The sequence below is a fragment of the Heterodontus francisci genome, chromosome 10 (genome assembly GCF_036365525.1).
Source record: "Heterodontus francisci isolate sHetFra1 chromosome 10, sHetFra1.hap1, whole genome shotgun sequence".
NCBI lineage: Eukaryota > Metazoa > Chordata > Chondrichthyes > Heterodontiformes > Heterodontidae > Heterodontus > Heterodontus francisci.
The window spans coordinates 43,111,682-43,125,531 of NC_090380.1; the positions used below are offsets into that span (position 1 = coordinate 43,111,682).

Here is a 13,850-nt window from a genome sequence, read left to right on the forward strand (position 1 = left end):
TTAAATGGTTACTGTACACCAATAGAATTAGTAAATAGTTTTTTTTTAGAAATGGAAGACTTGCATTTATATAGCACCTTTCATGACCACCGGACATCTCAAAGTGCTTTATCGCCAATGAAGCACTTTTGAAGTGTCGTCACTGTTGTAATGTAGTAAATATGGCAAATTGTTTGCTCACAGGAAGCTCCCACAAACAGCAATGTGATAATAACCAGATAATCTCATTTTTGTGATGTTGATTGAGGGATAAATATTGGCCAGGACACTGAGCATAACTCCCTTAATCTTCTTTGAAATAGTGCCATGGGATCTTTTGCACCTACCTGAGAGGGTAGACGGGATCTTGGTCCAACATCTCATCTGAAAGGTGGCACTGGAGTGCCAGCCTTGATTTTTGTGCTGAAGTACTGGAGTGGAACTTGAATGCACAAACTTCTGACTCAGAGGCACGTGTGCTACCCACTGAGCCACGGTTGACATGGCCATCATTATCAATAATTTAAAATAGGATTGCTCACAGATGGTAGATTGACACTGTGATTTTAAAATACCCAATTTTTTTACTGCTGTATAGGAATTTTTTTTAAAGGAAAATTACTTTTCTAAAAAGATTTAAATTTTAAAATGCTGCTCGATTGCACTAGTTCATGGCAGATTTTTGCAATCAGCGATATGCAAATGAATTTGAACAGAAACGCGGGGTGAGAGGTTGGGGAAGACACTTTGCAAAACGGGTGCAATTTTGGGCCCAGTTTGTGTCTGTTTCACCAGTTGTGCCCAAAGCAGAAACTCTAACTCGTAATCTAAATGCAGTCTGATAGACTGGAAATTAAAGGATTTTGTAAATGCTCAGTTGTAGGCTGCTACAATTGAAGTGACTGATTTGATTTGATTTGTTCTGTGGTTTTGCAAAGTTACATGTTGCAGTGACATATCCTGGTTATGTAATAAGTTATAAAGTTGTCTTTTACAATTTTGTGTGAAGAATTTGCATGATCTTATGATACATACACATTAATGGTAGGTTAAGATTTCACCTTAAGCTATAAAACGTGTACAACACTTAAGGAAATTGATTGTAAATCAGTTTTCAGTCGGCTAGAAATATAACCAGAGACACTAAACCTATTAAAAGCAAACTTTTTTTTTTAAATGTAGGTGAGCTTGCATTTTAGCTATTGTGTTGTTGGCCTCAATGGCTAGAGATTGAGTCTCTTACCTTTTGAGCCGCACAGGAAAATGAAAAATTATACTGCAGGTGGCTAACCAGTTCAAAGAAGATTTTCAAGTTCCTTCCTGAATGTTGAGTTAATCTGATTATAAAAACAGACTGCAACTGAAACTTATCTGTAACACAAATCATGTAATGTATTTGTATTTCTGTTTTAGCAGGTATGAGACAGAATGTCGATAAGCGAGAAGAGCGACACTTTGGTTTATTCCTACGAGTCCTCTGTGCACAGCACCAGTGTTCTACTGAGCCTCAATGATCAAAGGAAGCAAGACCTCTTTTGTGATGTGACTGTGGTTGTAGAAAACAAGTCCTTTCGTGCTCATCGTTCTGTGCTTGCAGCCTGCAGTGATTATTTTCTGTCAACAGTGACATGGAAAAAAGATCTTGACATGCTTGTTACACTTCCTGAGGAGGTAATGTGAAGAGTGAATGGGATTCATTTATTGCTGTTTTGATAATTTTGATAGATGGCTCCCTGCACGAGCATTTTCTGTGCATCTTACGACCAACGCTATCTTCATTTGTTTAGAAATGCTGGTGTTGATTTTCTTGGCCTTATCTTCGGGAACTGAACATTCTGCAAGTTAGGAAAAAGGAATAGAGACCTGAATCACTGGGCTTTCACGCTGCCGTGGGATTCCCAGGGCTATCCTGTGAAGACAGTGTGTGACCTGCACCTGCAGCAGCTACAGGCCAATCAGGACCATGCAATGGGTGGGAAGTTGTATTCCTGGTCCTCTTTATTGGATGCTGTGTTTCTGGTTGCTTAAGCAAAGGAGTGACCAGGAAAGGTTGCTGGTAACCTGACTTGTAATCCCTGATGACTGGAGGGCAATCTCCTATTTTTATTCTATGTGTTTATTTCCCCCCCCCCCCCCCCAATCTCCTTTGCCCCTCTTCCACTCCCCCACCAATTAAATTATTTATTTGCCCCACCCCCCCCAAAAACACTGACCTTTACTGTCTGCCCCCCCCCCCCACAAACTACACAAACTTTAAACTATAACCCATTCCACCATCCCCTACACCCATGACGTTAATTTGACCCTGTCCCATCCCCCCGCACTGAGAAACTTACCTTTCCCCCCCCCCCCCCCCCCCCCCACCAGTGTTGCGCCTCGTTTCCCTGGATGGAAATCCAAAGGCACGGCAGTGCTGGTCGCTGGGCTGAAGATCGCAGCAGGACGTCAGGAGGAGACAGGGAATTCATTAATTGAAGTATTTTAATTATTTAAATATTTAAATTCTGTTCCTGTTGCCAAGCGGAGGGGCGGGGGGGCCGCCACGAGGCCTTGCTGCCGCTGGCAATATCGGGCTGGGCCCTGCTGGCGTCTAGGTCCGTGGCTGGTCTCATCTGGGGCCATCTTCAGCCCCCCCACCACCACGGACCCTGTCCAGCCCTATACGTTTATTGTATGAAGAGTTAGGACTTTATTGTTCATTTATGATCACTTTTATTAGTCATAATTTGTTAAGGAAATTCATGGGTTCCATTTGTGTTATGTTCTTGAGTCTGAGATCAAGAAATATAGAAACTCAAGATTAACTGGTTGCTTGCAACTCATTGCAATGTTTTGGAGGGTGAGAAGGAAACTGCTTTTCTTTGGTTGTAAGTTTTTAAGTGTAATTTTATTCACTGAAGGATGAACAGTTTAAACAAAACTTTAATTTATTACAACCTTTTGTGATTTTTGTCAGTTGTCAATTTTGCATAGTGCATGAAAAGTAATACCTTTGGCACAGAAGTAGATCTTCCAAAGTTCCCTAGAATCTGGAAAGGTCCCAGCAGATTGGAAAACTGCAAATTTAACACCTCTTCAAGAAAGGAGAGAGACAGAAAGCAGGAAACTATAGGCTAGTTAGCCTAGCATCTGTCATTGGGAAAATACTGGAATCCATTATTAAGGAAGTAGTAGCAGGACATTTAGAAAATCATAATACAATCAAGCAGAGTTAGTGGTTTTTATGAAAGGGAAATCATGTTTGATAAATTTATTAGAGTTCTTTGAGGATGTAACCAGCAGTGTGGATAAAGGGAAACCAGTAGATGTAGTGTATTTGGATTTCCAAAACACATTCAATAAGGTGCCACATAAAAGGTTACTATACAAGATAAGAGCTCTTGGTGTTGTGGCTAATGGATAGAGGATTGACTAACGGAATGGGGATAAGTGGGGCATTTGCAAGTTGGCAAACTAACTAGTGGGGTGCCACAGGGATCAGTGCTGGAACCTCAACTATTTATGATCTATGTTAATGACTTGGATGAAGGGACAGAGTGTATTGTAGCCAAATTGATGGATGACACAGTGATAAGTAGGAAAGCAAGCTGTGAGGAGGATACAAAGGGCTGAATTTTACGCCGTCCCAGCAGGTCAGTTGGTGGCGTGGGGTCAGCGTAAAATTGAGCGGGAGGCTCCGGGAGGCTTACCCACCCCGTTCCCATCTCCGGTTGACTTTACAGCGGTCGCGGGGTGGGGGGGGGGGGGTGGTGGGGAGAGAGAAAAACAGCCCGCCTGAGGTCAATCAAGGTCCTTAAGTGGCCACTTAACGGCCACTTAAGGGCCCTCGCCCGCCTCCACGGGTATTTTACCCATAGCAAGCTGGTGTGAATGGCTGACCAGTGATAGCTGCTGGCCTTTCCGTGCCCCGGGGTGGGGGGGGGGGGGTGCGGTGCGGTGGTGGGGTGCATGTCAGTCAGGCACAGGGTTCTCTATTGAAGGCCACCTCTGCCTCCCAACCTACCCCCAGGACCTAAGACGCCTTCTGTTTCCCCCCCAAACTACCACTCCAGCCACACTGAGGAAGGACCAATCCCCCTGGTGAGACATGCCCAACTCACTCTCTCCAGGATCCATGGCGTCAGCTAGACTGCAGTCCCAGCAGTGACCACCGCTCCCGGTGGCGCTGCTGGGACTAAGAGCTGCTGGTACGCTGATTGGCTGGAAGCTTACTGAGGCGGGACCTCCTCCCTCAAGTGGGTGGAAGTCCCGCCTTGGGACGATTAAAGCCCAGGTACCCATAAAATACGGGACGGATCCCCAGGTTAGGTGGAAGCATGTTTGCCACTGACTTTCACCTTGGTGGCAAATTCCCGTCCACCCAAGGTAAAATTCAGTCCAAAGTGCCTGCAGAGGGTAGGTTAAGCGACTGGGCAAAAACTTGGTAGATGGAGTATAATGTGGGAAAATGTGAGGTTATCCACTTTGTTGAGAGGAATAGAAAAGCAGAATATTATTTACATGGAGAGAAACTGCAGAATGCTGAGGTACAGAGGGATTTGGATGTCTTTGTACATGAATCACAAAGTTAGCATGCTGGTACAGCAAGTAATTAGGAAGGCAAATGGGATGCTGGCATTTATTACAAGGAGGATGGAGTAGGGAAGTCTTGCTACAGCTGTACAGGGCATTGGTGAGACTGTACCTAGAGTACTGCTTACAGTTTGGTCTCCTTACTCGAGGGATGTACTTGCATTGGAAGCCATTCAGAGAAGGTTCACTTGGCTGATTCCTGGGATGAGGGAGTTGTCTTATGAAGAAAGGTTGGGCCTATACTCAATGGAGTTCAGAAGAATGAGAGATGATCTTATTGAAACATGCAAGATTCTGAGGGGGCTTGACAGGATAGATGCTGAGAAGATGTTTCACCTCATGGGGGAATTTAGACATAGGGGCACAGTTTCAAAATAAAAGGTCTCCCTTTTATGACTGAAATGAGGAGGAATTTCTTCTCTTAGAGGGTTGTTAATCTTTGGGTTTCTCTTCCCCAGAGGTCAGTGGGGGCTGGGTGATTGAATATATTCAAGACTGAATTAGATAGATTTTTGATCTGCAAGGGAGTCGAGGGTTATGGGGGATAGGTAGGAAAGTTTTGTTAAGGCCACAATCAGATCAGCCATGATCATCTTGAATGGCGGAGCAGGCTTGAGGGGCCAAATGGCCTACTCTCCTATTTCTTAGTTGTTTCCTTGCATGATTTTCTGTTTTGAAGATGTTCTTTTGGATATTATGAATTTTCTGTTTTGGGGACATTAAATATGGTGCTTAGAATTCACTGGGCAAATGCAGCTTTCTAGTTTCAAAAATAATTCTAAGGATGTGGATGTCCATACCTAGTTGCCCTAAATGTTTGTTATCCATTTTTTTTCTCATATGAAAGAGAATTCAAGTCTGATAACAAATATGATTTACAACTTAATTATTTTATTGTGTTTGACTAAGTCTGTGACACATGCAGTATCTCTAAGCTGTAGACATACAGAGAAGTAAATAATATTGCCCTGTATTCCTCTCTGTGTAGAGATATAACCTTTGTCAGTCTTTTTGATCCTGACTCTACAAATTTTGAAGGAAATCCCAAGCTTCTTGTCGCGCGTACTGTCCCAGATAATTCTTATCCTGATGACAGTTATTGTGAACAAGACCCTCAGAAATAAGAGAGTTCCTACAAAACACCAGTTGCCAACCTGTCCTCTATCTTAGACCATTTGTTCCACTTCATATTCCTATGTTGAGCCCATCTCGTTTAACAATGCATTGACAAAGTTTAGTCAGTCGTGAATTTTGCACTTTCAGGTAAAAGCTAAACTGTACAGTCTGCTAAAGATGTCTCCTTACACATTAAAACATCTTGGGAATGAATAACTTCAGCCATTTCATTATTTCTAGCTACAGTACAAATCCACAAGCCATTTTAAGTATAAAAAAAAAGCAAAAAAAACCTCAAGTCATATGCGTATAAACCCAGTCCTGATCCCACATTTGTGTATGCTCATTTGTGTAGGGTATCTTGCTTATATCTGTCTCCTTATCTAAGGAAGGATTTACTTACCTTGGGGGTGATGCAGCGAAGGTTCACTAGATCGATTCCTGGAGGGAATCATCCTATAATGAGGTCGAGTTGAATGACCCTGTACTCTCGTTGAGAAGAATGAGAGGTGATCTCATTGAAGCATATAAGATTCTGAGGGGGCTTGAAAGGGTCGATAATGGGAGGTTGTTTCCCCTAGCTGGAGAGCCTAGAACTAGGAATCATAGTCTCAGGATAAGAGGTCGGCCATTTAGGACAAAAATGGAGAAGTTCTTCACTCGGAGGGTTGTGAATCTTTGGAATTCTCTACCCCCAAAGGGCTGTCGTTAAGTAAATTCAGGGCTGAGAAATTTTTGTCTGTGGAGCAATCAAAAGATGTAGGGATCGGGCAGGAAAGTGGGGTTGAGGTCAAGTATCAGCCATGATCTTATTGAATGGCGGAGCAGGCCTGAGGGGGACATATGTCCTACTCCTCCTGTTATTTCTTCTGTTCTTGCAGCTAAGTGGCTTGCTGGATCATTTTCAGAGGGAACATGAGAGTCAGCTAGGTTGGTGTGGAACTGGAGTTACATAGGCCAAACTGAGTAAAGATGGCAGGTTTTCTTCCCTGAAGAACGTTAATGAAATGGTTGGGTTTTTATGACAATCCAATAACTTCATTGTCACTTTTTTTTAAAAAAACTGATGCCACCTTTTTATTTCCAGATATTTAATTGAATTCAAATTCTCAAACTGCCATGGTGGGATTTGAACTTTCATTCTCTGAATTACTAATCCAGTTCTTTGGATTATATAACCACTACACTACTGTACCCTGTTTGCTCTAAGGGCCCTGTACTTTCTTCATACTCCTCTAAGTTTCCAGTGGGCATGGGACACAACACAAAACTGGTCCTAATTTGCAATGTCAGAGAGGGCAAATGTCAACTGATGTGAGAAAGGGGAAAAATGCACTCTTGTGAAATTGATATTTATGTATTTAATTGGAGTACAGTTGAAGAAGATTTACTTTGCAGTTAAACAATGTGTTCTATAATTCTATATCATTGGGTGCCTTCAATAGATAAATATTCACATTACTAATCATCGATTCATGGAAAATATTGGCAATGAATCCCATTAATGGAAATTACCATATTATCAATGGCTGATTTAGCTATTTAAATAAAATCTGTAAGTATGAAATAAAAACAGAAAATGCAGGAAATACTCAGTAGGTCAGGCAGTATCTGTGGAGAGAGAAACAGAGTTAACGTTTCAGTTCGATGACCTATCGTCAGAACTGACCGACCTTAACTTTTGTTTTGGCGTGTTTAGTGGGTATTGTGCGTAAATACCTCAACTTCAAGCCCTTCATCTATATTATGAATACTGAAGCTCTCGACAAGGTGCCGGTACAGCGAAACCTGTGGAGGGACAGGACAACTTGGGCAGCAACGTCCTGATTTCTGCATTTAACTGCATATGCACGGACACTGGAAGTTTCTTCCTTAATAACTGAGCACTACTGGCCTCACTGTTAATCCTACCTCAAAATTGGGGCCCATGTTTAATGTTGTGATGCACATTTTTCAGTGTGCAGACCAGTTGCTAGGTCATGCTCTCCAGTGGGAAGAATCTCTTTTCAGCAGGTTGATGATTTGTTGGATGCTGCAAGAAACGTCTGGAGTATAGATATCCTGCCCACAGACTAAGATGAATTTTCATGCAGCTCTTGTTCCGTTTCTTTTTTGTGAGTGTAAGCTTCCAGAATTTTAAACAACTAGGATCTGGCAGTAGCCAATTGGATATAAGTAGAAGGAATCCTGCCAGTGCTCCACCCTGACCCTCTGTTTCTCTTTTCCTTACTAGCCCATTTTTGTTACATCATATTGAGTTAGGGAGGAAAATTGTAACTTTGTAGATTAACTGAGAAGCTTTGTCACGCATGCCAACGTCAAAAGAAACAGCTTGGCTTCTCTACTGTTTAATTTTGAGGTGGATTTCCAAATTTTGGATGCCATCTTAGGAGTCATTCTGTCTGTTTGTTGCTTTATTGTGGTCTTTGGCAGCTGAGAAGTGTAAGCACACTTAAAAATAGAACATATGGTCTTTTGTGATCTGAAATTGTGATTTTTGTCAAATTCAGTATCTGTTTCACAATCCTCTTTCTTAAAAAAAAAAACCCTACCAATTATAATGCTTACATCACCGCAAATTTATAACCTATCCAGGGTACTAGTTAGTTGCTCTGGACATCAAGGTTGCTTATTTTTATATAGCTACCTCTACAATTGTCAATCACTTGGGTGTCACATTCAAAGATAAAGCTAACTATGGATGGTGATTTCTCCATTTGGCCTTGCTGACCAACTTCTTCACTAAGTTTGTGATTATCGCACACTTGTAACCTCTTTTGGTTGGTTGGCATCCTTCATCTATGAAGGATGATAGACACGCAGAAAACAATCCATTTAGGTGGAGTGTCTTCTCTTGGTGCACTTTTGTTGATGGCTGTGAAGGCCCATCCTTGAGAGACAGGTTCTGTAACAAGTGCTACACGTGAAGCTGCCAAGTGATGCTGTGAGTTATTGTTTTTGACATTGGTGCCTGATGCCGAGCTGCCGTAGCAACTGGTCATCATGGCAGTGCACACCTGTCCACAGGATGTATCGCAATTTCTCTCTTGTCAGGGGCGATAGCTGATATTTAGGGCCTTCATGTCACCCTTGCAAGCATCCTTGAATTGGAACCTTGGACACCCCACTTGTTGTCTGGTCTCAGTTACCTCACCATGCAGAAGATCCTTGGGTATACGACCGTCTACCATCCTGCAGATGTCTCCAGTCCACCGAAGCCGCCTCTGTTTGATTAGTGCCAACACAAAGGGAAAAAAGGGGGAGGGTGGCGATATTGATTAAGGATGGGCTGGTAAGATGGGCGGAGCAGTGGCAAATGGAATTTAATCCTGAGAAGTGTGAGGTGATGCGTTTTGGGAGGACTAACAAGGCAAGGGAATGTACAATGGATGGTAGGACCCTCGGAAGTACAGGGAGTCCGAGGGACCTTGGTGTACTTGTCCATAGATCACCTGAAGGCAGCAGCACAGGTAAATCAGGTGGTTAGGAAGGCATATGGGATACTTGCCTTTATTAACCGAGGCAGAGAATATAAGAGCAGGGAGGTTATGATGGAGCTGTATAAAACGCCAGTTAGGCCACAGATGGAGTGCTGTGTACAGTTCTGGGCACCACACTGTAGGAAGGATGTGATTGCACTGGAGAGGATGCAGAGGAGATTCATCAGGATGTTGCCTGGGCTGGAGCATTTCAGCTATGAAGAGAGACTGGAAAGGCTTGGATTGTTTTCCTTAGAGCAGAGAAGGCTGAGGGGGGACCTGATTGAGGTATACAAAATTGAGGGGCATTGATAGGATATATTGGAAGAAACTTTTTACCTTTAGTGGAGGGGTCAGTAACCAAGGGGCATAGATTTAATGTAAGGAGCAGGAGGTTTAGAGAGGATTTGAGGAAAAACATTTTCACCAGGAGAGTGGTTGGAATCTGGAACACACTGCCTGAAGGGGTGGTAGAGACAGGAACCCTCAACATTTAAGAAGTATTTAGATGAGCACTTGAAACGCCATAGTATACAGGGCTATGGGCCAAGTGCTGGAAAATGGGATTAGAATAGATAGGTGCTTGATGGTTGGCACAGACACGATGGGCCAAAGGGCCTGTTTCTGTGCTGTATAACTGTATGACATTTGGGAGCTCTGCCTTTGAGAGGACTGCTGCATTTGTGATGTGTGCGTGCGTGTGTTGAGCTCTGTCTCCATGGACAGATTGTCTGTCACCCACCTTGTCCTATGACCATGGTTTGCTTGATGCTTATAGTCAAGGACAGTAAGTTACAGGCATGGGAGAGATAGCCAATAAGTCTTCGTAGCTCAGTTTATCTGTAAGCAACTTTTTAAAAATTTCTTTCAAGGGATGTGGCTCTTGCTGGCCAGACCAGCATTTATTGCCCATCCTTAGTGACTAGTGCAGCATCATCAGCGTAGAAAAGTTCTTTGAAAATGCGATGTGTTTTTGTCTTTGTTTTCAGCCTTGATAGATTGTAGAGCTTGCCATCTGACCTGGTGTGCAAGTGGACTGCTTCCATATCTGCACAGAAGGCTAAGGTCAGGAGCATGGAAAAGAAGATGCCAAAGTGGGGGCTAGGACAACCGTGTTTCACTCCATTCTTCACTCTGAAACTGTTGGAAGTGGAACCATCAAGCTGTATAATGCAGTGCATGTTGCGATGGAAGGAGCGGATGAGACTGAGGAGCTTTGGTGGGCAGCCAGTTTTTCCCAAAATCTTGTAGAGCTCTGCTGACAGTTTTGAATGCCTTAGTGAGATCTACGAAAGTAAACTAAAGGGGTATACTCTGTTCCCTATACTTGTAGCTGGCATATTGGAGAAGATCATATCCACAGTAGATCTGCTGATATAGAAACCACACTGTGATTCACTACTTGCTAACTATCTATTTGTACATGTTTGTTCATCCTCCAATTAAAATGACTTTACATTGAAACTTTGGGGCATTGTCCTTTTATAGTTTCTAATAAGTGGAAAAGAAAAGCAACAAATACAATATGGTTCTTGCAGATCTTTCTGACATGGTTTCTTTAAGTTCTGCATGTGTATTGGATTTTGAGGCCTCCATATAGTAGATCAACTAATGGCATAATGTTTAAGACATTTTATGATTGGGATATGAGCTTAAGCATTTCACAATTAGACTTTCTGAAGACTTCAGTTGTGACTACCATAGAAAGGTTTCTTTATGTACTCCATAAGTACTGGGTACAAAATAGTAGCTTAGATTTCAACCAACCACACTTTTTTTTTTCTCATTACACACTTGAGAGGTTATACTTAGAGCTTTGAACAGCAACAAAAACTTGTAGCACCTTTAACATAATCGAAAAGCAAAATTTGACAGAGCAGCATAAGGAGATATTAGGGCAGATGAACAAAAGCTTGGCCAAAGGGAGAGGTTTTAAGAAACGTCTTAGAAGAAAGTGAGGCAGAGGAGGAGCAATTTAGGGAGGTAGTTCTAGAGCTTAGCGCGTTGACAGTTGAAGGCACAGCCACCAATGCTGGAGCAATTAAAATTGGGGGTACTTGAGGCCAAATTGGAGGAGTGCAGATATCTTGAGGGTTGTGCTGCTGGTGGAGATTAGAGATAAGGAGAGGCAAGTCTCTTGGGGTGGTGGGGGGGATTTGAATATGAGGAATGAGAATTTCAAAATTGAGGTGTTGCTTTACCGGGAGCCAATGTAGGTCAGTGAGCACAGGGATGATGTGTGAATGGAACTTGTTGCGAATTAGGACAAGGGCAGCAGAATTTTGGATGACCTTGTTTATGGATGGTCGAACTTGGGAGGCCGGACAGGAATGCATTGGAATAGTCAAGTCTATAGGCAGTGAAGGCACAATGAGGGTTTCAGCAGCAGATGAGCTGAGGCAGAGATGAAGTCAGGCGATGTTACGGTGATGGAAGTAGGTGGTCTTCGTGATGGTGCAAATATATGGTCGGGAGCTCATCTCCAGGTCTCACATGACACCAACATTGTGAACAGTCTGGTTCAGCCCCATCCAGTACTGAATGTCAGACAAGCAGTCTGACAATTTAGAGACAGGAGAGGGGTTGAGAGCGGTGATGGGGTTAGAGCTGGGTGTTGTGGCTTCCAAACCTTTAACCATGTTTATTTATTTTTTTATTCATTCATGGGATGTGGGCGATGCTGGCCAGGCCGGCATTTATTGCCCATCCCTAATTGCCCTTGAGAAGGTGGTGGTGAGCTGCCTTCTTGAACCGCTGCAGTCCATTTGGGGTAGGTACACCCACAGTGCTGTTAGGAAGGGAGTTCCAGGATTTTGACCCAGTGACAGTGAAGGAACAGCGATTATAGTTCCAAGTCAGGATGGTGTGTGACTTGGAGGGGAACTTGCAGGTGGTGGTGTTTCCATGTATTTGCTGCCCTTGTCCTTCTAGTTGGTAGAGGTCGCGGGTTTGGAAGGTGCTGTCTAAGGAGCCTTGGTGCATTGCTGCAGTACATCTTGTAGATGGTACAAACTGCTGCCACTGTGCGTCGGTGATGGAGGGAGTGAATGTTTGCAGATGGGGTGCCAATCAAGCGGGCTGCTTTGCTCTGGATGGTGTCGAGCTTCTTGAGTGTTGGAGCTGCACCCATCCAGGCAAGTGGAGAGTATTCCATCACACTCCTGACTTGTGCCTTGTAGATGGTGGACAGGCTTTGGGGAGTCAGGAGGTGAGTTACTCGCCTCAGGATTCCTAGCCTCTGACCTGCTCTTGTAGCCACAGTATTTATATGGCTACTCCAGTTCAGTTTCTGGTCAATGGTAGTCCCTAAGATGTTGATAGTGGGGATTCAGCGATGGTAATGCTGTTGAATGTCATGGGGAGATGGTTAGATTCTCTTTTGTTGGAGATGGTCACTGCCTTGCACTTGTGTGGCGCGAATGTTACTTGCCGCTTATCAGCCCAAGCCTGGATATTGTCCAGGTCTTGCTGCATTTCTACACAGACTGCTTCAGTATCTGAGGAGTCACGAATGGTGCTGAACATTGTGCAATCATCAGCGAACATCCCCACTTCTGACCTTATGATTGAAGGAAGGTCATTGATGAAGCAGCTGAAGATGGTTGGGCCTAGGACACTACCCTGAGGAACTCCTGCAGTGATGTCCTGGAGCTCAGATGATTGACCTGCAACAACCACAACCATCTTCCTTTGCGCTAGGTATGACTCCAGCCAGCGGAGGGTTATCCCCCTGATTCCCATTGATCTCAGTTTTGCTAGAGCTCCTTGATGCCATACTCGGTGAAATGCTGCCTTGATGTCAAGGGCAGTCACTCTCACCTCACCTCTGGAGTTCAGCTCTTTTGTCCATGTTTGAACCAAGGCTGTAATGAGGTCAGGAGCTGAGTGGCCCTGGCGGAACCCAAACTGAGCGTCACTGAGCAGGTTATTGCTAAGCAAGTGCTGCTTGATAGCACTGTTGATGACACCTTCCATCACTTTACTGATGATTGAGAGTCGGCTGATGGGGCAGTAATTGGCCAGGTTGGACTTGTCCTGCTTTTTGTGTACAGGACATACCTGGGCAATTTGCCACATTGCAGGGTAGATGCCAGTGTTGTAGCTGTACTGGAACAGCTTGGCTACGGGCGCGGCAAGTTCTGGAGCACAGGTCTTCAGTACTATTGCCAGAATATTGTCAGGGCCCACAGCTTTTGCAGTATCCAGTGCCTTCAGTCGTTTCTTGATATCATGCGGAGTGAATCGAATTGGCTGAAGCCTGGCAACTGTGATGCTGGGGACTTCAGGAGGAGGGCGAGATGGATCATCAACTCGTCACTTCTGGCTGAAGATTGTTGCAAATGCTTCAGCCTCATCTTTTGCACTGATGTGCTGAACTCCCCTATCATTGAGGATGGGGATATTTGTGGAGCCACCTCCTCCAGTTAGTTGTTTAATTGCCCACCACCATTCACTTTGTAATGTCAAAAATATCCAAATGTTTATTGCTGATCACTGTGTAAAGTGCATTTGAAAATTTAAACACTCTATAAAATGTCAAAATAATGCCACTTGATCAGTAGTATAATGTATTATAACAATAAATACTTGCATTTATACAGCACCTTAATGTAGAAAATGTACCAAGGCTTGACAGGTGCAGGCAAAAGATTGGCGATGTAGTCATTGAATGGGGTGGCAAAAACCTTAGACAAAGTTTTAAGG

The 13,850-nt window shown here is 43.6% G+C and overlaps 1 protein-coding gene across 2 annotated transcripts in view; it reads left to right on the forward strand.

The window, feature by feature from the left end:
• LOC137374426 (transcription regulator protein BACH1-like) overlaps positions 1-13,850 on the forward strand; it is a 98,321-nt gene that overhangs the window by 61,742 nt on the left and 22,729 nt on the right. Inside the window, exon 2 of one of the 2 annotated variants that reach the window (XM_068040515.1) lies at positions 1,393-1,650. In XM_068040515.1, coding sequence (XP_067896616.1) covers positions 1,408-1,650 — 243 coding nt within the window. In that variant the 5' untranslated portion in view covers positions 1,393-1,407. The remainder of the gene's footprint in view (positions 1-1,392; positions 1,651-13,850) is intronic. The other variant, XM_068040514.1, reaches the window with a different exon arrangement.